The 27,337-nt window shown below is 37.5% G+C and overlaps 1 protein-coding gene across 2 annotated transcripts in view; it reads right to left on the bottom strand.

Moving 5' to 3' along the window:
- Positions 1-232: 232 nt before the first annotated feature.
- Positions 233-27,337, bottom strand: part of ntrk3b (neurotrophic tyrosine kinase, receptor, type 3b) — a 143,691-nt gene continuing 116,586 nt past the window's right edge. For both annotated transcript variants that reach the window (XM_036587133.1, XM_036587132.1), the window contains exons 13-17: positions 15,922-16,052; positions 12,262-12,434; positions 9,666-9,909; positions 3,572-3,730; positions 233-1,724 (exon numbers count right to left, since the gene is read on the bottom strand). In XM_036587133.1, the coding sequence (XP_036443026.1) occupies positions 1,539-1,724; positions 3,572-3,730; positions 9,666-9,909; positions 12,262-12,434; positions 15,922-16,052 (893 nt within the window). In that variant the 3' untranslated portion in view covers positions 233-1,538. The remainder of the gene's footprint in view (positions 1,725-3,571; positions 3,731-9,665; positions 9,910-12,261; positions 12,435-15,921; positions 16,053-27,337) is intronic.

Here is a 27,337-nt window from a genome sequence, read left to right as displayed (position 1 = left end):
TCTTGTGGAACAAAGTGATTAACACAGGCCCATCTGGATGAGCACTGTTCACAGCATGTTTTGTTATTTTGTGAATCGAGGGGCATTTAGGTCATTGTATTCACATGGCTACACACCAATCCACAGTATGCAAACAGATATTGTGCGGGTTTGTTTTGGCTCCTGAAATTCCTGAAGATATCCGCACACATGCTTTATATAACATAAGGCAGTAAATAAAAACCTTTCCAACTGACCAGATTTTGAATATTTATTTAATACATAATCTAAACATACATTTTTCCGTTTGTCTTTAGCAAACGTTTCGGGTACTGCAAAGAGGCAAGAGAGAATTCTGAAGTAAAATGGTGACGTTGCGATAAGATTTGGTGTAAAATAACTACAGACACACCCATCGCAAAAAGAACACAGAATTGTTTCGCTACAGACGACAACACCGTGAGATCGTTAACTTCAGATGCAATGGCACTGATATCACATACTATGAAGATTTGCAAAAAACATTGCTTCGAATGGGTGTCCTTTTAGAATCGTGACAGGAAGGCTGCAGTTTGTCTTTGCCACATTAGATTTTTTTTTTGCAACTCAGAAAATAAAGCGGTATACCGTTTAATATCATTTGTAGGGAGCTGATATTTCCCCCACAAACGTTCACTTGCCTTCAGCGTCTCGCAGACAGGCTCCATGTAAGAAATAAACTGACCATAAAGCGTGGGATTAAGTGTTGCACTAGTGGTCACACTGAACAATATTTATGCCCTCTTATGGTTGAGTGTTTAGAAAGTCTATGCTACCAACCAACCACTGGGTTGAAAGAAGAAACAAAAAAACAACCATATAAAGAAAACAAAAATAAGTTAAGTCGACAAGTATATAAATTTACAGTATGTACAGTCACATACAATTAAAATATACCTATATTTTAGTATTCTAAAGATGTTTCCCACTCAAGAACTCTTCACTGACAAACCAAAATCGCCCATTGTAAAAAGAAGAAAAGTAAACGAAGATAATAACGAGATAAAAGAACCCAAATTTAGTAAGGCTTTTTTCCGAGCTCGAAAAAAACAACAAAATCAGAAAAAAAAATGTTGAAAGATCTATCGACAGCGCTGAACACGACAGGCACCCATACCTTCCAAAATTAAACTAAATAAATAAAAATATATTCATATATGTATATATACGTTTATAAAATGAAACACTGGAAAGCTTTGTTCATTAGACACATAGTTGCCATGGCAAAGGCAACATTTCCTTTACACAATGTTGTTGTCTTTTTGTTCATCAGTTTTTAGGAAAATGTTTATCTTCATAGAATTCTGTACACTATATACTGTACGAGTAAACAAAATGTAAAAGTACTTGTTTTTAAATATTTTTTTGTCTTTTTTATTCCAGTGTATTGAAAAAGGTGTTGCAGGCACTTAAGTCCATCCCCAGCGTGTAGGTGATTTTACAGTGGAGTAGTAAGGTTAGGGGCTGTTTGGTTATTCCTGGATTGCGTTGGCCTCTGGCGAGAATAAAACGCACCAGCGTTAGCCGAGGATGTCCAAGTAGACAGGTGTGGCTTTGCCCAAAGCATAAAGGACTTTCTGAATGTCTTTGATGTTCAGTCGCTGCTGCGGCTCTCTCTGCCAGCAGCCCAGCATGAGGTCGTAAACTTCCTTGGGACAAAGGCGGGGCCGGTCCAAAACCCGGCCCTGTGTAATGCACTCGATGACCTGTAGGATAAGGAGTCATAAATGACAAAATTAAGTAATGCACATAAAACTACTACTGCTATATACCAGAGATTAGAAAAGGGACAGAGCTTTTTCACAGAACGTAACAGAAAACTTTAGCTATTATAAAGCATGCTTAACCTGTTAATAACATTATTATTTATACTAATTTTCATACAATAAGGCTTTGTTCACACAGCAGGCAGAAGTGGCCCAAATCTGATCTTTTTCTTCATATGTGACACAGATGTGTGAACAGCAAAAAACACACTGAATCTGACATTTTCAAATTAGATTTGAGACGCTGTCATATGCGGTGCTGAAATCTGATACGTATCCGATATGCAACTCAATTCAGCTCCACATTCGTCATAATTTCACGCTGCAGACCTCAAACAATTGGGGTGATGTTTCTGTTCAAAAAATTAGAAGACACTTATCAAAACCTTGCGTGTTTGAAGAGATTTCGAAAGAAACTGTCGAACATGGACGTAGGAGAGCGAGGCTGCTGAAAAGTTGAAAGTCTGAAAGCAAAGTTTACAGAATCCGAGGACACGAACAAAAGAATTGACTGTGCCCTTTTTACGGTGAGCTCGGACACATTGTGGGTGATGAGCCCAGCTGTCAGTCAATGAAGCTTCATGATGGCTCCTGTGATGCTTGTAAAAATGAAACTGAACCGTTCGTGGCAGTCATGATTGTTTACCTCTGGATGAGCCACGTGAAGCAACGTGAAGCACTGTTTTTCTGCGTATGCGGGTTGCTTTAGGAGCTGATCTGTTCTGACTAATGTGTCACATAATCACAATAAAGATAATGTGAACAGCCAAACAAAAAAAAAATCTGCTTTTGTGAGAAAATCAGATTTGGGCCACTTTTACCTGCTGTGTGAACATAGCCTAAAGGACCAGATGCAGTTACCAGTGTTCTGCCTATTGGGCCAATTTAAGTCAACATGAATGGGAAATCATAGTGCATTCCTTCCATATTGTGCATATTTCTGACTGAAACACAGTATCATGGAGGGTTTTTTTTGTTGAACATTCTTTCTGAAAAGTTTGGTGGATGAAAGTAAATTTTGATGGAAGATTACAGGAAAACAAGAATTGTATCTTGCAGCATTTTTCCTCAGCCCCCCTGGTGGCCAACCCTCTGCTAAAATGGCTCTATATTTTAATTAATAAAGTCAAATAAAAAAATTAAATATATATTTTTATATTTATTTTATCTGTTATCAGATTAACTAGGACATTCTCAGCTCTCTTTGTGTGAAATGCCATGAGTCTGTGTTGAGCTGCTAGCAAGCAATGAGGCGTGAAAGGGGAGCGGTGAGGACCCCCGGCTGTAAAACACAACTGCAGCTTTCTTCATATCTAACAATTGAGTACAAAAACTAATGTACAAAAATAAATGTTGACTTGCTTGTTCATTTACAAAGACAAAATCCCGGTTTTGTAAATCATACACATTTCCATCTAAATATGTGCAAAGTTGTTGTAGAAAAAAATGCATAGTTCAACTGAGGGAGCTCCAAAACATACAGAAACGGTGTTTTATGGCTGTTGTCAAAAGGAGTTCAATAATATGGAATGGAAAAACTAACTAGTTAAATATTTTTTTTCAATTACGTCCAGTGAAGAGTATTTCCTTTTTTGCTTTTTCTAATATATTGACAGGTTTAGCTCTGCAGTTAAGCACATCTATCTTTGCACAATTGCACATTAAATGTCTCAGAGCTCAGAGCAGACGAGACAGCTCTGTGACAGCCGTTGGCTACCTTAACTCGTTACCGCCTTGGAGATCACACTCGGGTTCTAAAAATGCACTCCTGTGAATTTCTCCCGTACCTCGTTATTGGACAGCTGAAACCACGGCTGTTTCCCGTAGGTGAAGATCTCCCACATTATAACACCGAAGCTCCACACGTCACTCTCTGTGCTGAACTTCCTGTACATGATGCTCTCGGGAGGCATCCAGCGAATGGGCAGCATGGTGTGGCCGCCCACCTGAAGGAGGAGAGATTACACACCAGAATTACTCACAGAACACACGTCAGTCTCTGGAACAGCATGTGCGCTTGTTGACTTGGAGTCCCTGTTTGTGTAAACAGCAAATGCTGCCTGACAAAACACGCTTAACGCTTAGAACTCACAATTAACAAAAAAACGGCGCTAACCCAAGTATGTTGTAATTTGATATTAAAGGCCCATATTATGAGGTTCTGATATGATATTTGTGTGGGTTTATGTAATAACACACACACACACACACACACACACACACACACACACACACACACATCTTCTAAGCCGCTTATCCTTCTGGGTCGCGGAGGGAGCTGAAGCCTATCCCAGCAGTCATTGGGTGGAAGGCAGGATACACCCCGGACAGGTCTATGTACTAACAGTCCTCATTCATTTTTACATGACTATTTTCCAACCTCTCTTTATCTTTTAGAATTAAATTGGCTGTTTTTGTTGCTGTGTCTTTAAGGATGATGTATGTAAATAAGCTCTGTTCTGATTGGCTGCCCTGTAACAATCTTCATTCAAAAAGTTGTCTTGGGTTGAAACACTCCTAATAACTTCAGTATGACTGGGCTGGCTTAATAGGTGGATACGTGTAAATGCATTGGTTTTTGTGACATCACAAAAACAGTGAATTCAAAATGTTTTTGCAGCTTAGTTTCAATATATGGACTGTATGAACTTGAAGTGAATGTTAATATATGAACTTTAATTATACTTTTCAACATACTTTAATTTTATAAAAGTGAGAAACTCTGTTTTCCATTCTATGAGCTCTATATTTATTTTTTCACTCTTAGCTCTTTGAAATAATTCCAAACTTTAAATCCATGCACCTTTGTGATTAAAGGTAGGAGATATTCTATCATTTGAATTTGCTGAAAAGTTTTTGTCACTTTCAACCAAAAATGAAAATGCAAACGTGAATAGACTTAAATGATAACATAATGAGTTTCATCACTGAAACCGAGGAAATTCGTTCAAACCAGCGTAAACGTTTGGCCCCTTTTATAACCTATTAAAGTGTCTGGTGTAATTTAGATGATAAAACCTAGCCTATTGATTAGTGAATGGAACACAGTTTTAAGTCATGAAGCTCGTCTCACTTTGTCTCTCTGTCTCCTTTTCTCTCTGTCCCTGTAAAATCCTCTGCTACGGGAGACAAATTGATTAAACAATAATGTATTCATCATGCTAACACTCTGCTTTCATTAGGCTGGATTATTCTCAAATCTATTTCCCATTCATGTCAATTGTACTTCATTCATCATATCTGTGACGGTGCAAAAAAGAGTCTACTGTGGACTGCTGGCTATTGATAGACTCTGTCCAGCTGGTTTTGTGTTTTAATAACGTATCTGGGAACTTTAGGTTACTGGAAGTTGATGCAGACTAAAATGTACAGTCACATCCGAAGTCTGTACATGAATGTTTTGTTGATTTTCTACATGAAAACAAGTTGACACATTCTCTACAGAGAACACACTTAAATATGGCATTTTTCTGCAAATTTTTGGTGCACAATTTTTATTTATTTGCTTAACATATTGGAAATATAAAATGCACCGTAGACCACATTTTATGTTTTATTTCTTGTTTCCAATATGTTCAATTCAGCAAATAAACAGAAATTGTGTATTAAAATGTAAAGACGTCTTACTTTTGTAGAGGATGTTAACATATTTTATAACAAAACGTAATTTAACCAGGTGCGCACAAACTTTTTCATATGCCTGTATCCCACTTTTTAAAGTTAAAACAAATATTTTTCCAGTGAATTAAAAATTTATGGACATAGACATCTAAGTAACTTTAGAGGCTCCTGAGTGCCCCCTCATCATCAGAATATCCTGAATTTGAACCCCATCAATGCCACAGCCATCCATAACTGGGAGCCCAGTAGAATAAAATGTCTGGTGGGACTGTGTGATGGAAAGTTGAGTAAATAAATTATATGTTGTTTACCCAAGATGGAGAACTTAAAATATGACTTTTGAGAACTTTTGACAAAATTAAGAAATTTGAGTTGGGTGAACTGAAGCTGAGTTAACTCAAGAAAAGCTGTGTATAAAATAAAGTTGAGATGATTTAATTTTTTACAGTGCAGATATGGGTCAATCACAAATCACCAGGGCATAAAAAATCTAAACTGAGCAATAAGGCTTGTAATGTGAACAGTACAATCCTTACTGATTTACACATAATAGAGCACAGTCAAAATATGCTAATGTAAGTGACATAACAGAATGCAGTGCTAACTTGCACATCTCTTGACATTAATAGGTGAAGGTGAAGCCAGCTCCAGCCAGCTCTAGTGTGCAGCTTCTCGCCAGATTAAACCAACTAATTGAGTTACGGTGAGTTTAAATGACCTGTCTTTGGCACACACACATGCTGGCCCCTCCGCACATGCAAATGACTCCAAATCCCTCTTTAAGGAGGGCGAATTAAAACTGGTTAAAGAGGCGCGCAAATGACACCGCTATCACCTTGGGTTTTGCGGCTGAGGCCAGAGCAATTAGCCAAGCTGGGTGGCAAATTAATAAGCCAGGAAAAAAACACAATATATATATATATATATGAAAATAATAAGCAGCATCTCACTAGCAATAACCCGCACGTTTTCATTTTGCATGGTCCTGGTGTGGTTTCGGGGGAGGGAAAGATGAGCTTTCTCTTTCACTGGTGTGTAAACTGGATTACAGGCCAGTCGGTGGCTCCATGGTGGAGGGAAAGATTGGATTAGTGGCATGGAAAGTGGTGCAGCATGGCAGGGGATGGATTACAGCCCCACAAGGGCTAGCTCACCAGGCATTTGTGCTTTTAGGAGCATGAGAAGCAGATTGGACCAGACCGATAAAGTGTTTTTTCTTTCTCAGAGTGGCCCAAGAACAATTAGCAAAGAATGACTCCGTACATCATTTCCACATGATTAAAACAACAGCCTCGTCAGGCTTTTCTTTTTACCACTCATTTCACAAAAAAGCCTGTCCGTGTTCAATTTAGTTCTTCTTCCAGATTACAAAACACAAACTCTGTTGTAGCTTCTAAAACAGAGATCATAGAAAATATACTTTGAAAAGTGCTGCATTGATTGTGTACATCATTTCCACATTAATAACATATTTAGGGCTGTCAAAATAATGAATTGTGCATTAATTTATTTGCACAGTTATGTGCAGTTAATCGCAAATAATCATTTCTCTCTCATTTGCTTAGGTGTGACCCTTAAGAAAGATTTGTTTCCATTTAAAAAGTAGCGCATTATAGCTATATGAGTGGACAAAATAAGCTCATCAGAATGCAGTTATTATGTTACATTACTTTTCTTGTGTGAATGCAACCTGAACATGAAAATTACAATTTCCACAGAAAGTAGTCATCGATGTGAGGGCAGCAGATGCTGCATGTTCCAACCAATGAGTTAATATATTTCTTATATATATTATATAGTGTTCTGCAAAAGTTAGAGACCGCCCTCCATTTATATAATTCCCAATGAAAACAGCCACACTAGCACAAGTTAGGTTCTTTTGTTCCAGTATTTAGTGTGTCCATGCTTTTCCTCTATTACAGCTTCCATTCTTTTCAGGAGACTTGCTTTCTGCTTTTCAAAGAAATTTGCAGATATTTTTCAACACCTGCAAAGTTTAGTTTTCAAGATCCAGGTAATCCTAAATACATTCAATGTAGTTGAGGTCTGAACTCTGGGGTGGTCAGTCCATCGTTCTTTTTTTGATTTTCAAATGTTCTTTGTTGTCTATTTCCTTTTCTCAGTGAGGCTTCTTGACAGCTACACATCCTTTCAGACCCATAGCACTGAGTTGTCTTCTCACAGTGGAAGGATGGACAGAATCAACTGTGGATGTTTTCAGATCTGTAGCCTCTCGCTCTTGTTCATATAACTTGGGGATTTTTGTTACAGTGGAGGCTCTCAAGAGGAACTGGAACTTTGCACTTTGCTGTTGTTAGTTTTCTGCTTGTTGATTTATCCATCATGTCTTCAGCATAGTTTTTTGAAGGTGGTTTAGGTCTCTTTTTAAAAGCTGCATTTGAATGAGAGGGCTAGCTTGTACAATCATGAATTCTATCATAGCAATGCATTGCGTCCTTCAGCCAGCACTTCTACAAATAGTTCAAAAGGTCAACCTAAGTAAATACATTAAGAGGGTGAAAAAAAATTTGTGGCATCAAAAATTTATGTTTATGCATTATTAACATGTTAACTGACATTTTGTGAATATATTTCATTAACAGAATCATTGCTGAAACTAAAATTTGAAACTGTACTGATGTAATTTATTACTTTGGAAATGACCATGATGCTGATTTGAGTGAGTTAAAATTACTGTATCACTTTTTTTTATTGTACTTTGTGTGATCCTTGTTTCATAGGCATAATAGAGTAGGCACAGAGGATTGTATTTTGTAACCTGGCAAACCAACATGTAGGCTCGATTTAGCTGATTTTTTTGCAATATGCGCAGGCTGACTGACACGGCGGACCCGCAAATTTTGCCTGCTTGCAGCTGGTTATCGACTTTTCCAGACAGCAGGGGCAGCCCCAAGCCTCCACCACAATGATCCAGCCGACAGTCGCTAAACTCAACTTGAACTGTCATTTTCTTCGGTCGCTGAGCCTGTGAATACACACTGTGGTAAAAACTCACAAGATGTCTGTGTGGGATTTTTTTTTTGAAAGGAAATGTTTTACTTCATTTTGGCAAGTTAAATAGTTATCAAAAGATCTCATGCACAGGATACTTGACAAGCTATTAGACGATAGGGAGTCAATGCGCCACTTTCAATAGCCTGACAAAAGCGTCTGGATTGGCTGGTGGTGAAAAGGCCGCTATCTCTCTTTCTCTCTCTCTCTCACTCACAATGGTGCGGTTCCTGCTGGCCAGACGCTGGAGCCCCAGAGGACGGGCAAACGTCAATATGACTAGCGGCGTGTGGATTGTGTGCTTGGCAGAACCCCTATTTATAATCACTCGACACAGTGAACGTGTCCAATGCGGTTATGATTTCCTAATCTCTCGGCTCTGTCAATATTGCAGCCTGTGCGTGTGTGTGTGTGTGTGCATGGGAAAGATGCTATCGGGTGCTCTTCCAGTTCCTGCTCTGGCCTAGACAGAGGCTTCCTTCACTTTCTATGGGCACAATATTCCACATGCACACAAACATATCATCACTGTTATATAAAAAAAAACATTGCAACATGCCTTTTAGATTTTGGCAACATTTCATGATAAGTGGACCAACACAGAAAGCCCAAAATAATTTACATTAAGATCTTCTTGTAGGTAATGTACATTAAATGGGAATTTTGCAGATTTTTCAAAATTTCCATATAATTCAGTCATTGAGAAGTCAGATTTCGAAGTGTTGATGTGAAATTGTTCACTGTAGACAAACTTACTCTCAGTGAAAGAAATCAGTGGTCTCAATGTCCACAACACAAAAATAGCCATTTTAGTTACTATTCAAAACAACCAGTTAACCTACAAATTTTTATATGTGATGTGGATGATGTTAAAATAGATGATGTTAATTTTGCCTTCCCACACCTGCATGTACCTCCAGGCTCTTATTGGATTTTAAAATAGATAAAAAAGTTATCACAAAGCTATTGTCAAACAGTATCTGTCATCAATCAGTGTGTTCATAACCAAGTCACTGTAAAAGCATTCTGCAAGGAAGCTTTTAGAGGCATTAAACTCTTCAGATGTCTGGTTCCCATCACTCTGAATGATTCTGACTGGGTTTCTCAAGAAAAGAGCATCTCACATCAAACCACTTTAAGACTTTAACATCTTGACAGTTTAATTATGCAGAGATCATTGGAAATCACCTTAAGAATGTTTTTCCTTCAGCAGTTAATCCAATTAATAAGAACTGTAGCGATACACACCCGATAATAGTCCATGCTATAGATGTCCCTGGACATGCCGAAGTCTCCAATCTTGACCAGTAGGCCGTTCCCCACCAGGCAGTTTCGTGTGGCCAGGTCGCGGTGCACAAAGTGTTGGGAGGAGAGATACACCATCCCAGCTGCAATCTGAGTGGCAACGTGCAACATCTGTGAAAGACCCAGCTCCCCACTGCTCTGCATCGGATGGCCGTCCACTAAGATTGTGGAATCTGGACCGTGGGCCCTGAAGAGATGAAGAACCGAACAGTAAGAGGAAGGTACTTATTATTTAATACAAACTGGCCAATGCTGAGCTTTCTGCAGTTTTTTTTCCCTATATGATGGCTGAGGCAAGGCAGATGTGTGTAAGAGACTTGTCCTAGATTACTGTGAAAGGTCACGCTATGCAAAAAAGCTGCCTTACAGTCGCTGCAAATGGTCCGGCATTTAATTCGTGAGCCGCATGTAAACGTGCCTTAACTCCGAAACGGCTCAATGCGAAGCGGAATCACAAGTTTTGTTTTCGTCTTTCACGCCAAACAGAAACCACCTGTTGTTTTGGCTTTGTGACTTTGCTGATTTGCCTGCCCCTTTTCCATTCTCGCTGAAAATAGCTTTCGGGCTGATTGCGGATGGATTTGCATAAGGCGGCTGCTTAAATGTGCTTCAGTGTAATTTCTGCCTCTCTGATAGTCCTGGCAAGGGAAACGCCCCCTCACCAATGTGTTGGAGAGCTAACAATCAAGCAGTCTCAGAGTTAGAGAAGCTATTTTGCATGTAAAACACACTCTGGCTTGTCTTGTGAGCTGGAAACCGAGCTGTCTTTAGGCCTGTTTAATTCTACACACGCCGTCTCTGCATAAGGCCTAATTGGAGTTGGCGACCAGCATCACGCAATTCTTTGATGATCACAAAAAACGTCCAGCCGTTGCTGCAGTTTGAAGACGAGTTTCGTCATTTGCTTTCTTGGAATGCTAACTCAGCTGAGCCGAAAGAAACCCCTCGTGTGAAAGGCTAAATGCAACCCAGGTCACAATGGAATTACCTAATCTCATATCACAGTGCTCTGCTGTAATCAGTTTGCTCTAAAAGAGCAGCCTCAATTTTTCCCCAGAGAAGTACAGCCAGTTTGAATTTTGTGACATTTACACAAAGGAATTAGCGCATACAGGAAGTGCAGTTTAAGACTGGAAGACGGCATATTTAAGACTGGAAAATTAGTCTGAAGAGGAGTGTAAACTATTATTACAGGGGTGAAACGGTTTTGATTCTTAAATGATTCAATGCATCATAACCTCACGTTTCCTCCTTTGATTTATTTTGGTACAAGTTAGGGATGTAAATGGTCAACTAATGAACTAGCAAATATACAATTGTTTGACCAATGCTAGCAGTTAAAAAAAAGTTAAATTTTAGTTTTATTTAATTTCCAATAAATTTGAATTTCCTATTTGAAAAGGCACGTGCATCATTCAAGATGAATTGAGGGCGAATGATGTGGAGGACGGCTGCTGCTTTCAAGAGCTACTGAGGTACGCTGAGCCAAATCTGCCCCAGTCATAGCATTTGTATGGCTTAATCTAACTTTACTTTTAATGTAAGTCAATGGAATTAGACTTTTTTCCAAGTGTTTTTGGGCCGTTTCTTTTGGTCCATTCTTTAAATTTACAAACAATGTAAAGGGCAACAGGCATTATCAAATTATGTCAAAAACTGAAAAATGAGTTCTTTTGCCGACAGCAGCGATGTAGTTGTTGGCTCCTCATGTAAGACATATTTGAGATGGTTCATATATTAAGTGCTACATTTCATGGTCCATACACAGAACACTTTAATATCTTGGCACATTAATACAGAATTCATTTGATACGAGAGCTTAGAATGTGGCTCAGCCAATCAGGTTTCAGAACTGGAATCTAATTTGCAGTCTGATAGATTGATTTGGTTAAAAAGTTAATTTAATTTCAGATAAATGATATTTCATCAGGCACATTTTCACTCAATTTGAGGACTGTTTTTGAATTACACATGTGTGGGTACAAGAGCTATAGCCTACAAATGTGTTTGGTAGATAACAGTTAGCCTTTATAGTCAGTCCTATGACAAAACAGCTTATAAGCTGCAAGCTACCAAATTTATGTTGATTGTTGTTTAAACTATTCATATGAAGTTTAAGCTCGTCCGAGTCAGGCCATATATGTTTGTTAACTAAATTTAAGTAAGCAGACTACATTATGTTTTTTTTTTTTTTTCAAAAAACCCTAAAGAGCCCTGAATTACACCTTTACACCCCTATGCAGTTACCTTACATTTAGTACTGCTATGTTGCACAGTATAACAGCCAGAGCAAACAATTAATTTATAAGCACATGGTGTGCTGTCTTCTTTACACATCCACTGTAGTCTGGCAAGCTGTCTCGTCCTGGTAACTTTCTCAGGATAGAAACAATCATCAAAATGCATATCTGGCAGGAGTGGCAGTGTGGCACCAAAGTGATAAACAGCAGTTTAGTACAGAAATACTGAAAGTTTCACTGGTAAGTTTCATTGCTGCACTGGCCAGGGTCAGTTTTTATAAAGCTGGGTGTCCTCTTACCTCAAAAACTTATTGAGATCTCCATGCTTCATGTACTCAAACACCATGATGAGGGGGTCACCGTCCACACACACGCCATAAAACTTGACGATGTGCTCGTGCTGGAGGTTAGTAAGTAGCTCGGCCTCTCTCTGGAAGTCCTTCCTAGCAGCCATGGTCGGATCTTTCAGAGTCTGCAAAAGCAAAACAGTTTGTTTAAAGTGATGAGAACAAAATAGAAAACAATTCTTTCCTAGTGAAAATCTGTCAGAAAAAATCTGATAAAATCTATTAGAATTGAGCTTCTGAGAGAACTGGCAGTAATTAGTGATAATACAATTTATATTTGCCTTCTGATTTCTGTTACAGTAAGAAACAAAGCTTAATGAGCGTTTATGTACATTTTTTAGGACATAGTGTTTTTCCTTTCAGCAGAGATGGTACAATATCACATTCTCTCCGATGCTGATACTGATATGGAATCCTAGAGCATTGGCCAAAACAATCCGATATTTGTTTAAAAACTACTAAGCTTTAAAATGAGCTTTTTAATTGACGCATTTCACTTGATCATTTAAAAGTAGGCTATCATTATTTTGTTAATTAAATTCTTTAAAAGGTTTCCTCAGTTATCTTTTTCCAGTAAAGTATTTTGCAATCTATGAAAAGCTCTGCATGACTTGCTGTAAGTCCATTTTTATTTTTTAATATCTCTGATTATTTGCTTAATCCTTTGCAATTTCTGCCTCTTTTGGAGGTCTCTCAGTTGAATTATGCATTTTTTCAGATGATGGAATATATTTAGATGGAAATGTTATTTATGTGCAAAACTGGAAGTGAACTGGATGTTTGTCTTCATCGTTGAACAAGCAAGTCAAGTTTTATTAAGTTTGTGTTTGCTACTTTTGTGCTGTCTGTTATTGTTTTCACAGCAGGGGGTTCTCACCCCTCCCCTTTCACCTCTCATTGCTCACTAGCAGCTCAACACATGGTCATCACACACACAGAGCCAACAGTGACTAGTTAACCTGATATCAGAGTTACAGGAAAAAATATTTTATTTGATTAAAAATAGTTGATTTGAGAGAAGTGACTCTGCAAAAAATTGATAGATTATTTTATTAATAATGTAATCAATATGACCAGACCTATATAACACCTCAAAATATTGCACTGTTTCAAATTTTTGCTAAGCATCTGAAGAATGTAAGTGGCCAAATCATGCCGTATAGTTGCATCTGTGAACATAATTGTTAATCTGTATTAACTAAAATAACATCCTCTAATAAATCTCACCAGCACAACAGACTCCATCACATACAAAATCAAAGATTCTGATCACACTGTCACAAACTTTTAGCTGATCCCCCCCGACAGCTCCAGATAAGGGAATGCTCATTTCCTCAGTGTACACTGCAACTCCTCCCATGCTCCATTAATCTGGCACCAGACAGTTCTTTCTGAAATATAATCTAATCAATTACAATATAATTACAAAATAACTGAACCTCAGCAGCACACGGAGTAATCTGACCGTCATTACGAAACTCCGAAGCTAATCTATCTGACACAAGTTAAGGAATGTTCAGATGGAGCGTGGTGTAAACGCCACAGATGGCTCACCGGCCCCCTGTCAAGGGATCTGTTCACTTCCTGTAGCTCAATGCCAAGTCCGTAACAGTCCTACTGCCCTGACTAGCAGACGCACCAGCAACTGCAGTGTGCTGTCTGTCTGGAGTAACGTTGTGAACTTTATTCAGTTTCATGTTTTTCTCATAGTAACCTGTTCCATGGTCTGCAGTCAGCAGGTGTGCAACAGCGTTCCTGTATACTAAGTCAGGAATCTGTGCTTTAAAAAGTAGGAGTGCATGATATATAAGCCATTAATAGTACTTTGCAATTGTAACTAAGCAAACTGATAATAGTAATTTTAGAATAAGTATAAAGAAACAGTGGAATAAAAATGATTAAGAATAAAAGTAGCTTATCTTATGAGCTAGTTAGAAGATTTGGTTCCAAAATTGATTTGTTAAACTTCAGCACCAGTGTAAAAGAGGCTGCATGCTGCCTTTATTGTTGGACACATTGTGGTATCTTCTGAGCGAGCATATGCACACATTCAGAAAAAATCTGGATTATTAATTTAATTATCAGTTTAATCAGAATACTTGCAAAAGGCGAGTAATAATGAATAATTATGGAAAATTGCGATAATTTAAATAACTTCTGATATTTGATTATGTATTATGTAATTATCTTTTGTTCTCTTTCATGTGCCACATGTCTTTAATGCATTGCTTCACCTTTATTTAAACATTCCCTTTGCACAATCATTCTTTTCTAGGGTTAGTTTAAGAAAATATGTAACTACATTCATACTTTAAATGCCAACTGGAAATATTAAAACATAGATTTTCAGTCTGGCAAGAAATGCTGGGGAATATGCAAATGAAAGAGAAACATGTACAAAAGTACTTGAAATCTTCTCTCCGACAGACAGTATTACCAGTTTGGCAATTTTGGTTCTCAACCAAATCCATCACAGGGAACCACTGGATTTTAACAGCTTTACGTGTTTTACAAGGTTAACTCTATAACACGTGGGAATTTGAACTGGATCTCAATTATATTGTCTCAAAAATTCTGCAGACAGTTATTGTTTGTCTAAATTTATATTACCGTTCAAGCTTAATTCCTGTTTATATTCTTGATAATCTGTAATATGTTCATGTTCTTTACAAATCAAATCAATGCAACAGTATAAAGACATTATTAACAGAGAAGAGTAGATTAATCTGCAGAAATAGCCGCTTGTTTGATCTGAGTTACACTGCATTTTATATATGGATTACAGTGAGGCAGGAAGTATAACTTATTTTAAAATGCAACAATATTGGTTACTACTATAACAAAGTTATAATTATGGTTATTGGTTTTTATCATTGGGCCAGAAATACCATATTGGTGCCTCTGAGGCTCCAGAGAGAATATCAGACCTGTCCATCGTGAGCTATCTAACAGGAGCATTCTGAGTTTATCTTTAATGGTAGAATGATTTTGATTTGCTCTATTGTGTTAAAATAGAAAGTTCAGATGCTGAGAGTGCAGTTTTAACACTAAATTTCATTATCAAGTCCTAAAACGTAGCTGCAAACTATATTATTGCTGGTGTAGCAAAACATTACCGGCAGTAAAACAGGATGTCTGGTTATATCACTTCAGTAATGGAGACGATCTGCCCTGAAGGCTTCATTTTGGTATTTATTTAAATTCACTGAATGCTCTACAAGACCCAGCAGTGATGCTTGAAGAGATACTGTAGAGTTGGAGAAAGACAACATGACCCCTAAAACACACAAAAATCAATATTACTAGCAGACCTGTCTGTCCTCTATAAAACAATGGCTAATGAACAACGCTGCATCCGGAAAAAGCCTTAAATAAAAGTTGCAGGCAAAAGTGTTCATATAGTTAACTGTACCAAGAAGAAGCTACTAAAAATGCTGCCTGTGAGTAACACTCTCACAATCTTTAACAATCCTGAATGGAGGGCAAAATGGCAACCCCTGCCTGACTATAGCATTAGCCGGAAAGGATGCATGTGAGTAAAGCCCGCGTGAGGCCCGGCCTGAAGCACTAAAGCCAGCAGGCGGTGCCTTTAATTGAAAAATCATTTCGCACCTTGACAGCTACCAGCATCTTATCCTTGGTAGGGCTGAGGTTGTAGCACTCTGCCAGGAAAACCTTTCCGAAAGCACCCTCACCCAGCTCACGCTTCAGAACAATGTCCCGCCGGTTCACGTGCTGGACGTCTGAGAGAGAGAGAGAGAGAGAGAGAGAGAGAGAGAGAGAGAGAGAGAGAGAGAGAGAGAGAGAGAGAGAGAGAGAGAGAGAGAGAGAGAGAGAGAGAGAGAGAGAGAGAGAGAGAGAGAGAGAGAGAGAGAGAGACGGAAAGAATATTTTAATGGAGCAGTATTGTCTTTTTTCAAGCTGACAAACAAAAACATAACCACTTTAACAAGAACAAGACATCCTCAAAATAGACCATAATGCCCAGAAAACATGCAGTATTTCAGCGGTGCTGACATCATTACCCTTTCTCTGGGCTGGCTAGGAAATTTCAAAGCCTACACCTCATGGTTCACAGCACTTCATTTGAAAATGTGAAGTGTGTATAATTGCTGTTATGCAAAGCTTCGGGGTAGTTATTTTTTGTCTTTTTTTAAAATAGGATCGCTTCTATAGCTCCCTTTTTCAAGAAAATACCCCAACACTACTCTCACAAATGCTAATCAGCCTCATAAAGGCAAAATGATGCTGAAGGAAACTGGCATCCAGACCAATTAGCCAGATAATCTAGTGATGAAAGAAATTCACCTGAGGATAGAATTAAATAAATGAGGGCTGTCAATTTGAGTATGAGTGTTTGGCTGTGTGGCTATGTGTTAAGTGTAGGTGGGAAAAATGATCGCGATTCTCTCTTAAAAGATTAGAAATCTATTCACAAATTGGCATAATCGGATTTTTAAATAGGCGCTGCATTTTCTCCATTGTAGCCCTGCCCGGTGACAGTTAAACAGGTTACCGTGGTAACAGCCCCAAGTGATGGTAAATCAATACCATATTTATTGTACTTAACGTAGACTATTCTAGAGACTAGTCTGCTGAGCTGGTTGAATGTGCTTGGTGTAAATGTTAGGACATCCTCAGACAGGGACAGGGAAAGGTGTTCTAAGTTGGGGTGCTGAAATTTTAAGCAGCATATACATGACAAACACAGTGATGTCATGCTTAAATACTGTGTTGCTTTTTATTTTTCCTTTTTTAATTTGAATTGTTTATAGAGAGACTCCAAAATACTGCTGTACATATAACTGACACCACAACCGCAGATACACACCCTGCTGTCTCTACTCTCTCTTGCTGGACGAACTTTATGCAAATGAGCTGAGCATCGACCAGTCAGACTGTTGATATATAATATATATATGATATATATATGGAAAATCGCTTGCGTCACGTCCATATTCAAGCAACATGAGGTTATTACAGTAGTTGAAAAAAATGCATGGGAAAGAAATACGTTGTTTGAAATTTTTATACATTTTTATGAAAGTTTTACAAACAATATCAGGCGCTTCAGGGCACAGAACTAGCCTACAACTCCTGCTTGTGTTGTAGCAATACGCCCAAAGCGACACGCATAATTACGTGACCAAAGTGGCCAACATTTTGCGAGGGAAGTGATTTACTTCACTCCAGTAGAGAGCTTTAACAGTGCGTGTTAAATATACATATATATATGTCAACGCTAGCCCCCTCCCCACCACAGGAACAAAACTGCAGGATCTCATTAATGCATGCATGGTTGCAGTCAAAAATTGATCACACATTTTGTTTATAAGTAAAAAGCCCAAAACATTGTAAACATAAGCAGGACTTGTGTACTTTAAAGACCGTTTAACAACCAGCTCAGGAGATGCTAACCAGCTTAAAGTTGAAAACTCCGGTGTGCCAAAGTGTGATACACTGTCTGTGGAAAATTCTCAGCATGTTCTGTACAGTTTTAGTGTCCCAATGGTTGAGATGAGTAAATAAATACAATAATTCACAGTTTCCCTCAGGCAACTCTAGATGAATTCCAAAGAGCCTCCACTATAAGAGAAAACTTCTAATTTTTTTTAAAGCATTTGGGCTGAACATGGCTTTGAAATGCACTCATTTACAAGAGCATGTGTTGCTGTCTGAAATTTTTCCAGTATGTAATGATTAGTATGCAAATCACTTTTGTGCGTGTCATTTAAAGAGAACATCCATAAATGCATGCGTTTTCAGTAACAATTTCCAAAACGAGAGGTGAAGGTTTTCAGATGTTACTCAGTATAATATTATTTAAAAAATGATTTTCATCACGTCATAACAGTTAATGTTAAACTAGCATGTTTCTGTAGCCTACATTATCATATAAAATTCAAGAATCATAACCCAGGCTACAGAAATCAAAAATGGAGATGCACCAAGAACTGTTTTATGAACCTGTTGGCTATCTGAATTGAAATCGAATGAGGTGCCTAGAGATTCCCACTGCCAGTATTTAGTTCTTTGGTGTTAGTCCCTGCAAGGACATGTTTGTTAACACAACATAATACAGCTTTTATTAAAATTTTATTTTAAAAAAGCCACAGATTACATTTCGGTTTCTGAGGTTAAGCTGCATTTAGCTACAGTCATAGAGAAGGACATTAAAACACTCCACAAAGACAGGAATACAAACTGTGTCGGTTTGTGTGAGTGTTTTTCACAGTGAGTGGAAGGTCAGCTCCGGTGCAGATGGTGCTCTAGAGCTGCCGTTCACTCTTACAGCTGGATGTGTTTTCCACATTCCACCTCGTTCTGAGCTCCCTCTTTCAAAACAGACACAAAAAACACCCAGACTATAATGCAAATGAGAGTCAATTGTATAAAGCCTCTTTTTGCCATCTGCGGGAAAGTCACCTGGGGCTGTTAATATTTTGGCATCGGTACTCACTGTCATTTTCATTATTTGTGTGGATATTAGCATGTCTCAAATAACAAAACAGTCCCAATGCATTCCACAGAAGCCTCTGGGTATAAATATGCTTCCCAAATAAGACTTTACTGATGGAGTAAAATGCATACAAAACAAATGTATAAGGTTGCCATGTGTATACCTTAGGTATTGTCACTTAATTTAACACCACTACAGCAGGACTGCCCAAAGTGTGGCCCACAGGCCAAAGTTGGCCCATGAGAACATTTCATTTTGGCCCGCCAGAACTTACTCCTCACCCAATGAGAGAACAAACCCATTTTTATTTACATTTTACATTCATGGCGTTTGGCAGACACTCTTATCCACAGCACCTTTGCAAAAAGCATACTTAAGTACACCAGTAGTGTACTTGAAGTAAATAAAGAATTCTAAAGGCCAATGTATTTTATGGGAATACATCTACAACATACTTTTCTGAATTTCTGAAAGTTTTTTGAAGTTTATTGTAACTCCCTTTAAATTTGAATAATGTATATTTACATGTCATCATCTTAAGTGTATTATTCAGAAGTATATATTAAAGCAATGATGAAGTATTCTTTAGTGCATTTTAGTTGCAGTTTATAACTCAATCTAACTAGCGATCAAATAGAAGTATCAGTCCAGCCGACCACAAACATTATAAAGACTAAACGCTTGGACACCCCTCCACCACACTAATACCAGACTGTCTAACATATTTTGCATGACATATTTACACAGCCTAAAGCAGTTTATCCACCCATTCACATTAATGTGATAAGTAGTGTTGTTACTGCAGAGAGTGTGTAGCAGTTTTTGGGGTTATGTCTACTACATTTTCATGTTTTCAACTTAATTCAAGGCCAGTTTTCCAAATGTTATGTAGTCTTGGAACCAAATTACATGGGCAGGTTAATACGTAGTATGTAGTATAAAGTACTGTGCAGTACAGTCAGCTAAGGTTAATGCTTATGCAGTTCATAAGAGTCCGCTATGAACTAGATTTCCACTACTGTCTAGTATTTCATATGTAGTCTGATGGTGTTTACTAAACTCCACTAGTGTTAAAAGAACTAAGAACTGATAGAAATACTTTCCTTTCCACTAGCAATGTGTGGTTTGCAGTAAAAACACAATTTGCACCTTGTCCATTTGGCTTTGTCTTAACTCTGACTTCTGCCCACAGTTCTGCTGCATAAGATAAACACAGTTAAGCGTTGAACAGCATCCAACAAGCTTTGTTACTGTTATTAGAAGCGTAAATCTGAAGCTTCACAATGATTGTGATTCTTTAGGAAACCATTCATTGAATCATAATCTAAAATTTCTGCATGATTTGGTTCCCTTTGTGCAATTCAGAATTATATTAACAATAAAAACAACACATCACACTGTACAAAAATGATTCAATTAGTAACCTTATTTTCTTCAAATTGAGTTTACAGAATAATAATGTTTTTAATTCTGTTTAGTAAAGTTTAAGGCAACCAGATTACTCACTTTTTAAAGTTAAAATATTCAATCATTTTTTATAATTTTTCATTTTAATTAGAAATTTGCCACAACATTTGTCTTTGAAAAAATTAGCACATACTTTATAGATTATTATTATAATTCACACTAACATTCTATAATCGATACAGCTGAATCACCCACTTCAGGCAGATGTATTTTTACACCACTGTTATCATCATTCAAACGCAGAGGGGTCAGGCCTCAGCTTCTGCCTCAAATAGCTCATTTATATTCACTTATTCCATCATTAAGTGGTCTGCTGGGTTTGTCCCATCCTATGAGAGAGCCATTACACGTGCACCTGTCGGCAGAGAGCTGGATGGGTTGCTTTAACCTTCAGCTTTCTCTTCGCTCTGCTGCCCCCCTACCCCCCACCCCCAATCCTCCACACACTGCAGCCTAGTTAACCTCAGCCTGTTGTGGAACACCTCTGGATTTGAAGGCAGCAGCACTGGGATCATACTAATGCAGTTAATGCCGGTGCTCACAAATGGTCTCAGGTGGCTCCACTGAGAAGTTAAAAATGATACAGTGTCTTCTTTGTGTTTATTTTCATAAAAACAAAAATGTCCTGACATTTCAGGTAAAACAGTACAAGCAGGGCTTGGCAATATATAGTGTTGTTGTGATAAATTATTTCACAATACAGTATGCTTTTCTCTCGCCCTCACACACACACACACACACACCCTTCTGGTTCCAGGAATGAGAACTGCCACCAGGTCACTTTCAATTTCAGTGTGTAACAATTTCTTCAAGTCTTCAAACCTTATGCTAACACTCACCAACCATGGACTCCTTGATGCAGCTAGCTGAGGATCTGAAAGTGCACTGTAAGAAAGTGATTTGCCAGTTGAACCTAAAAAAATTACTTGATGTGGTAACAACTGAATTATTTTTATTCAACTCAAAAATTACTTTTAATAAAGCAATCATACATTCAAAGTATTTAATTAATTGAATAAAACAACTTCACCTCTTAAATGACTAGAAACTAATAATAGCTCAGCCAGTTTGCATTGAAGTCCCTGTAGTTACTGAATAGTTAGACTTAGTATGCAATAAGCCTGGGATTTTAGGGGTTAATTTACTTGTTGCCACCTGAAGTAATCTTTTTTAGGTTCAACTGACATCCATTGTTGAACTGTTTTACTACAAAACAGGAGACAGCCTTAAAAGATATTGAAGAGCTTCCAGCTGACAATTTCTACTATCTAAAACATTACGAAATGGCACCTAAAAAGGAACTGTGGAAGTCAATACAAGATCTGGAAGGATACTCTCAGATATGGTCAGAAAGGCAAAGCAAAACCCCTGTGTAGAAGCAAAGTTTTATCTGACACAGAAGTGGTGGTTGCCATTCTACTGTGCTGTGTTGCTTTGCCAAACATGTCAAAAAAGCTGAAGTACTGAATGGAAGAGTCATTATAAGGTAACATTACCAGTGACCTCATTACAAAAGGCCACATCTGTAGTATGCAAAATATCTAGGTAAGTCAGAGGCATTTTGAAAACAAGTTATTGGGCTGCTGAAGTAAAAATTTAACTCTTTGGTCACCAAAGGTATGTGAGGAATAAAAAAGAGCAGCATTTGATGAAAAGAACACCTTGCCAACTGTTAAGCGGAGGGCGTGGATCTAATTTTCTTTGGGGTTGAGTGTTACAGGAAGCACTGCACAGGTCGAAGAAGAAATGGAATCCTCTAAATATCAGCAAATTCTGGAAGCAGATGTGACAGTTAAGAAACTGAAGCTGAAAAGAGGCTGACTTCTACAACAGGACATTGATTCAAAACAAACCTCAAAATCCACCATGAACTACTTCAAAAATGCAAGCTGAGGCTTTTGGAATGGCCTTCACACTTGAACATCATTGAAAATCTACTGGTAGATCTTAAGCATGTTGCTCATGCAAGACTGGCCAAGAATACTGCAGAGCTAGAAGCGTGAAGGGTGAAATTTCTTAAAACAAGAACAGAAAAAAGCGTATATATATATATATATATATATGTGGATGAGACATTGGACCTCACATGCTGTATAAAAACAAATATACAGTGTGTGTGTATTCACATCTAGCTGAAGTACACTGTGTGTTGTGAGACTACTTTATTGACAAGATGCTATCAATCTTTTACTCTGTGCTAGTCTCTTTTGTGTAACTCGAATGGGGTCAAGTGCACTCTAGATTAGAGGGGTTGTACTATTATAATTTGTGACAATAGGAGCTCTTCAGTCTGGACGTCCATGAAGAAGCCCATGTCTATTCTCTAATTCACCCTGCCCATCACTCTTCACACTGATGTCTTCGTTCTATTGCTTTCAAGACTAAGAGATAAACTCCTTGTCATCAAATGTTACCTTGAAAGAACATGCAGACAGACAAGAAGGTCCACACAGGCCAGCTTTGAGCTTTATCTTCCTGACTATGCATTCTAAAGACGAAAATAATTACCGTTTATAATAAATGCGGTTCAAAGTGCATAAATCCAACTAGTGGGAGGTGAATAAAATGATGGAAACCGTAGCCACATTGATAAAACAAATTGTTTTCTTCCAAATAAAAGATAAAATGTATATGGAAATTTGACAATGACGTTTTCTACTGTTTCTCCTCATTCACTTAGTTCAATAAGATATTTGCTACAGAAAAAAAGGATCAGTTAAAAGTAAACTACCATGGTTGCCTTCTGATGTGCTGTAAATTCCCTTTTCCTCCTCATGAACTACAATTAAGCTATTCTCCAAAGGTACAAATGTATACCCATAAAAAATAATTACAGAGTAATTTAGTGTCATTTTCTCATAAGAAACTTTCAAATAATGAATGAATAAATTATAGACTGGAGTTACTGTCATTAATTAACAACCATTAAGCAGTCACACCAGTAAAAAAAGGTCACATGAACACGTGTAACCGAGAAATGAGGAGACACCGATGCTGACAGCTAGCTAGTGAAAGGGTTAGCTGGGATGGCCGGCTGTGGGATGGCTCCTCTGGGGGAGGTAGTGCCCTTGAGGGCTGCCCTGAGGCAAAGCACAGGGAATCATCCTTCAGACTGATACAGAGAAGCCAGTAAAACCAATGGCTCGACCTTGGTGTTGCTTTCTTCTTTCTTTCCTAACATTTCAACTGAGTACAGTAAACACTAACAAAACAGCACACAGGGAACCAGAGTGATCCACACGGAGAAACTCCAGACAAACAAAGTACCTGCAACTGAAAGTCCACATTCTGGAATTAAACCAAGACTGAAACAAACCCAGGAAGCCTTGACTGATTACTCGATTTTAAAGCAGTACATTTCAGAAAACAGTACAAAAAAGTGTTTCTTACATAGTCACAAAACCTTGTATCTCCACTTTCCCTTTTACCTTTTTAATAATAAAAAAACACCAGCTGTTCTTTATTTTATGTGTAAATTTCAGGATGAATGGACAAATATAAACAATCCAGAATTACTGAACGATTTGGGGAAAATATCTAATTGCGATTTTTCTGACCAGTATTGTGATTGTGATTTAAATGCAGTAATTTTCTATAAATTGATTTCCAGGCCTGTTTTTGACAAAGAAGAGCAGAATATCCACTTTTTATGAATCTTGAACACTGAGTGTGTCAGACTACCACTTAGTTTATGGTTGTGATGTCATGGGTGTTTAGTTGCTTCTGATTGGTCTAACTACAGGCAGTTCACAAGCTCTGTGTTATTAGTATTTAAATCTTAAGACGAGATTCATGATGATGCATTATATAATAAAAATTGCAGTGCTTGTGATTTGAAAATTGCACTGTTTCTAACTGTGATTTCAAAAGTAAAAATGATCTATCAGTTCCTACAAAGGTACCATTTATACACGACAAACGAGATACACAGTTTTATTCCAACAGTGACGATATAAAATATGTACGATATTGCACAGTATTGTATTGTGTAAAAAAGTTTGAGAAATTTAGATTTAAAAAGCTATTTATCTGGGTATTTATTTTCTCAACCTAGTATTAGAATAAATACAAATATAATTAATGCAGTAAGTAATCATTTTATGTCTCGTCTTCATTGAACTATTTTCAAAACTTTCTTTGAGGCAGCCCAGTATTATTTGTTGTTATCATTCAGTACCAGGTTTGGCTGATCAGTACTTGATTAAATGAAATCAGCGTTCTGGTGATGACATGTAAAACATCCAGAAAGAAGAACTCTGGAACCAAACCTTTATTCTTTAACCAGCTCACCAAATATCAACTACATTTCTGAAAGCAAGACTTTCTTGTTACTGTTTCTTTGTGTTTATTCTAATGATAATGATAATAATAATGAGTATAGAATTTTTTCAGACAAAATTCTACTTACTGCTGAGTTAAATGGTTTTAAACCAATTGCTAAGGTGTCTATGACTTTTGCGCAGTTCTGTCTCTATTTTGAAAACTGCTGAATGAAAAATAAGGCTTACAAGAATAATAAGAATAATTACTATGCTATGTGGGCAAAGATATGAGCATGGCTGTTTGAATATTTGAATATATGCATATGCAGGGCTCGATTTGAGGGTGGGATGCAAGGGAATGTCATTCCCCAAGAGGAAAAAGAGACAGGCATCCCCCTTGCAAAACTGCCATCTCTCTTTCCATCCTCTTTAGAATAATGTTGTTATTTTTATTATCTGACACCACATAACAGTGTATTATATGTATTTTAATTCCATCCATGTTTTCGAGATTTAACTTGGTGTACTGAGAGTATGCCTTGTTTGAACCTAACATCCCTTTTACGTGTTTTTTTTTTTACCCAAAGTTTGACCACTTTGAATAACCAAAGATGGATATACAGATAATTAAATGAATATAGTGAACACCCATTGAGCAGAATGGTGACATGTAGAGTTGTATAAAATATTTCAAACAAAAAGAGAAACTATAGGTTAACGGGTAGCATTTTTAACCATGTACGCCTAAAACACAATGGTAAATCTCTAAATTGTCAGGCATAGATCACCTGCTCTACCCGCTGCCTGCAATAAATGACTATAATATAATGGATGTCCATCCATGTTTTCATTTTTTATTCACAAAAATCATAAAAACATTTTCTCAGAGGTGAATTCGGCTGTTTGCAACTGTTTGCAACCATTTTATCTGTCCGTCCCCAAAACAAATCAAAAATGAACTTGCATCAAACACGGAGGAGAAAAAAGCCACGTCTGAGGAATCGTGAACATCCAGGAAAAGAATTCAGTACAGCTGTTGCAGCCTGCTAACTCAGCATGGCTCCACATAAGGGACACCTGACTGACAAGCTAGAAATTGGGCAATATTTTTCTGCTCAATAACTCTTGATACAGCACTGCACTTCAAATTTGAACAGCGAGAAGTTTGTGCTTAAGCTGTATCTTAGGAGAATAACATGGTTTTAACTCTTGAGTGGCTTTGTATTGCTCCCCAAACCTGACTGCTGACTTATCACTATTTAAAATATACACATATTTTAATTAATTAAAATATAGATTATTTAGATCTACTTTCTGATGATGTCTTTTTGCCTTCTGCTAGAAGCTTCAACTATATTTCTCTTTTCGTTAAGTTCTGTGGAACATATGCCAGCCATGCACGTCAAATCAAGTATTAATGTTTAACCCTTTTTCATAGTACTCTTAAGTATTGTTGAGTACAGTTGAGCTGTCTGTTTTATCTTAGCCAGCCGTCTTTGTGGAGAGCTTTGATTTGCTTTAACACTCCTCCTCTTTCACTCCTCATTGCTCACTAGCAGCTCAGCACAGAGTTCACACAGAAGGCCAACAGGGTCCTGGTTACGGGGGATAAATATATTTGATGACATAATTAAAAATATCAAAATATATTAACATTCAGAATGTCCACTAGGGGTCTACAAAAAGAGGTTAATGCTGAAAACTTATAATAATGCTAACTTCTGCTAGGATTCTTTAGGTTATGTAATGCCAAGTTGGCTATGGTGTACAGTCACATCCTATGGCATTTATTCCCATATGCAAAGTTCTGGGTGCCCTGGCCAAATTATGTTTTGTTGATTTTCTAAGTAAAACATTTTAATTCCAAATCACTGTTTATTTGCTGAATTTAACATATTGAGGAAAAAACAGACATTACACGTGGGCTGTACAAAGGTTATGGTACATTTTATATTTGTATTTTTTCCAAAAAAAAAATAGAAATTGTCCACTTGTGTTAACTTGTTTTCATGTAGAAAATAAAAAAAAGTACTTTGACTGGGAATGTTAAAATTATTTCCACTTAGAAAATCCAAAAACATTAAGTTTGGGAGTGTAAAAAATTTACATGCAACTGTGTGTTTTAAAATTTGTACAAATTTAAATTTTACATTTGTACAAATACAATACCTCCTTCAGTAAAGACTGAACATTAAACTTGTCTCTGAATATTATCAGAGGAGCCTGTTAGCGATCTGCTGAGCTGTTCAGCCTAATCTAATCTAATAGTATCTAATAGACTATAGATTATTGAGCCTGTTAACACTATCATGAAGTGTTATTTTTAAAAAGCTTTTTTGGGAGATCAGCATACTAAAATTCTCATGTGTGAATGGGAAATAATTACAGAATGGGATATGTTACCACAAACAACATCACAGCTGTGATTGGTTGCAGCGAGTGCAGTAGATCATCATGCAGAGCTAACAGATTGGAGAACAGTCCATTGTGAGAGAAAATGGCGGAGTGGAAAATAATACTGTACTAACAACAATGAAATATTGATGATAATCATGGGATTTACATAAAATATACACAGCATGCCTGCAATTACTTTTATTATAATCACTTTCACTCATTATACTGTATTATGTTTTTCTTTTTGTTTCAGATACATTTTTATCCTACCATTAGGCCACCTTCCTTGTAAACTTCCACATGTGGGTTGTAAAAATTCCTTCTCTTATAGCAATTTATGCTAGTGGTGTACATCAATGCTGTTCTGGCTAAGAACATCATGGGATGCTTTCCAGACACCATTATTAGTCCTAAACTAAAGGATTTTCAATGGACCGTCACC

Source organism: Colossoma macropomum, unplaced genomic scaffold (genome assembly GCF_904425465.1).
Source record: "Colossoma macropomum unplaced genomic scaffold, Colossoma_macropomum, whole genome shotgun sequence".
NCBI classification, from domain to species: Eukaryota; Metazoa; Chordata; class Actinopteri; order Characiformes; family Serrasalmidae; genus Colossoma; species Colossoma macropomum.
The sequence above is the reverse complement of the archived record's forward strand: the minus strand, read 5'-3'. Positions and strand labels throughout refer to the sequence as shown.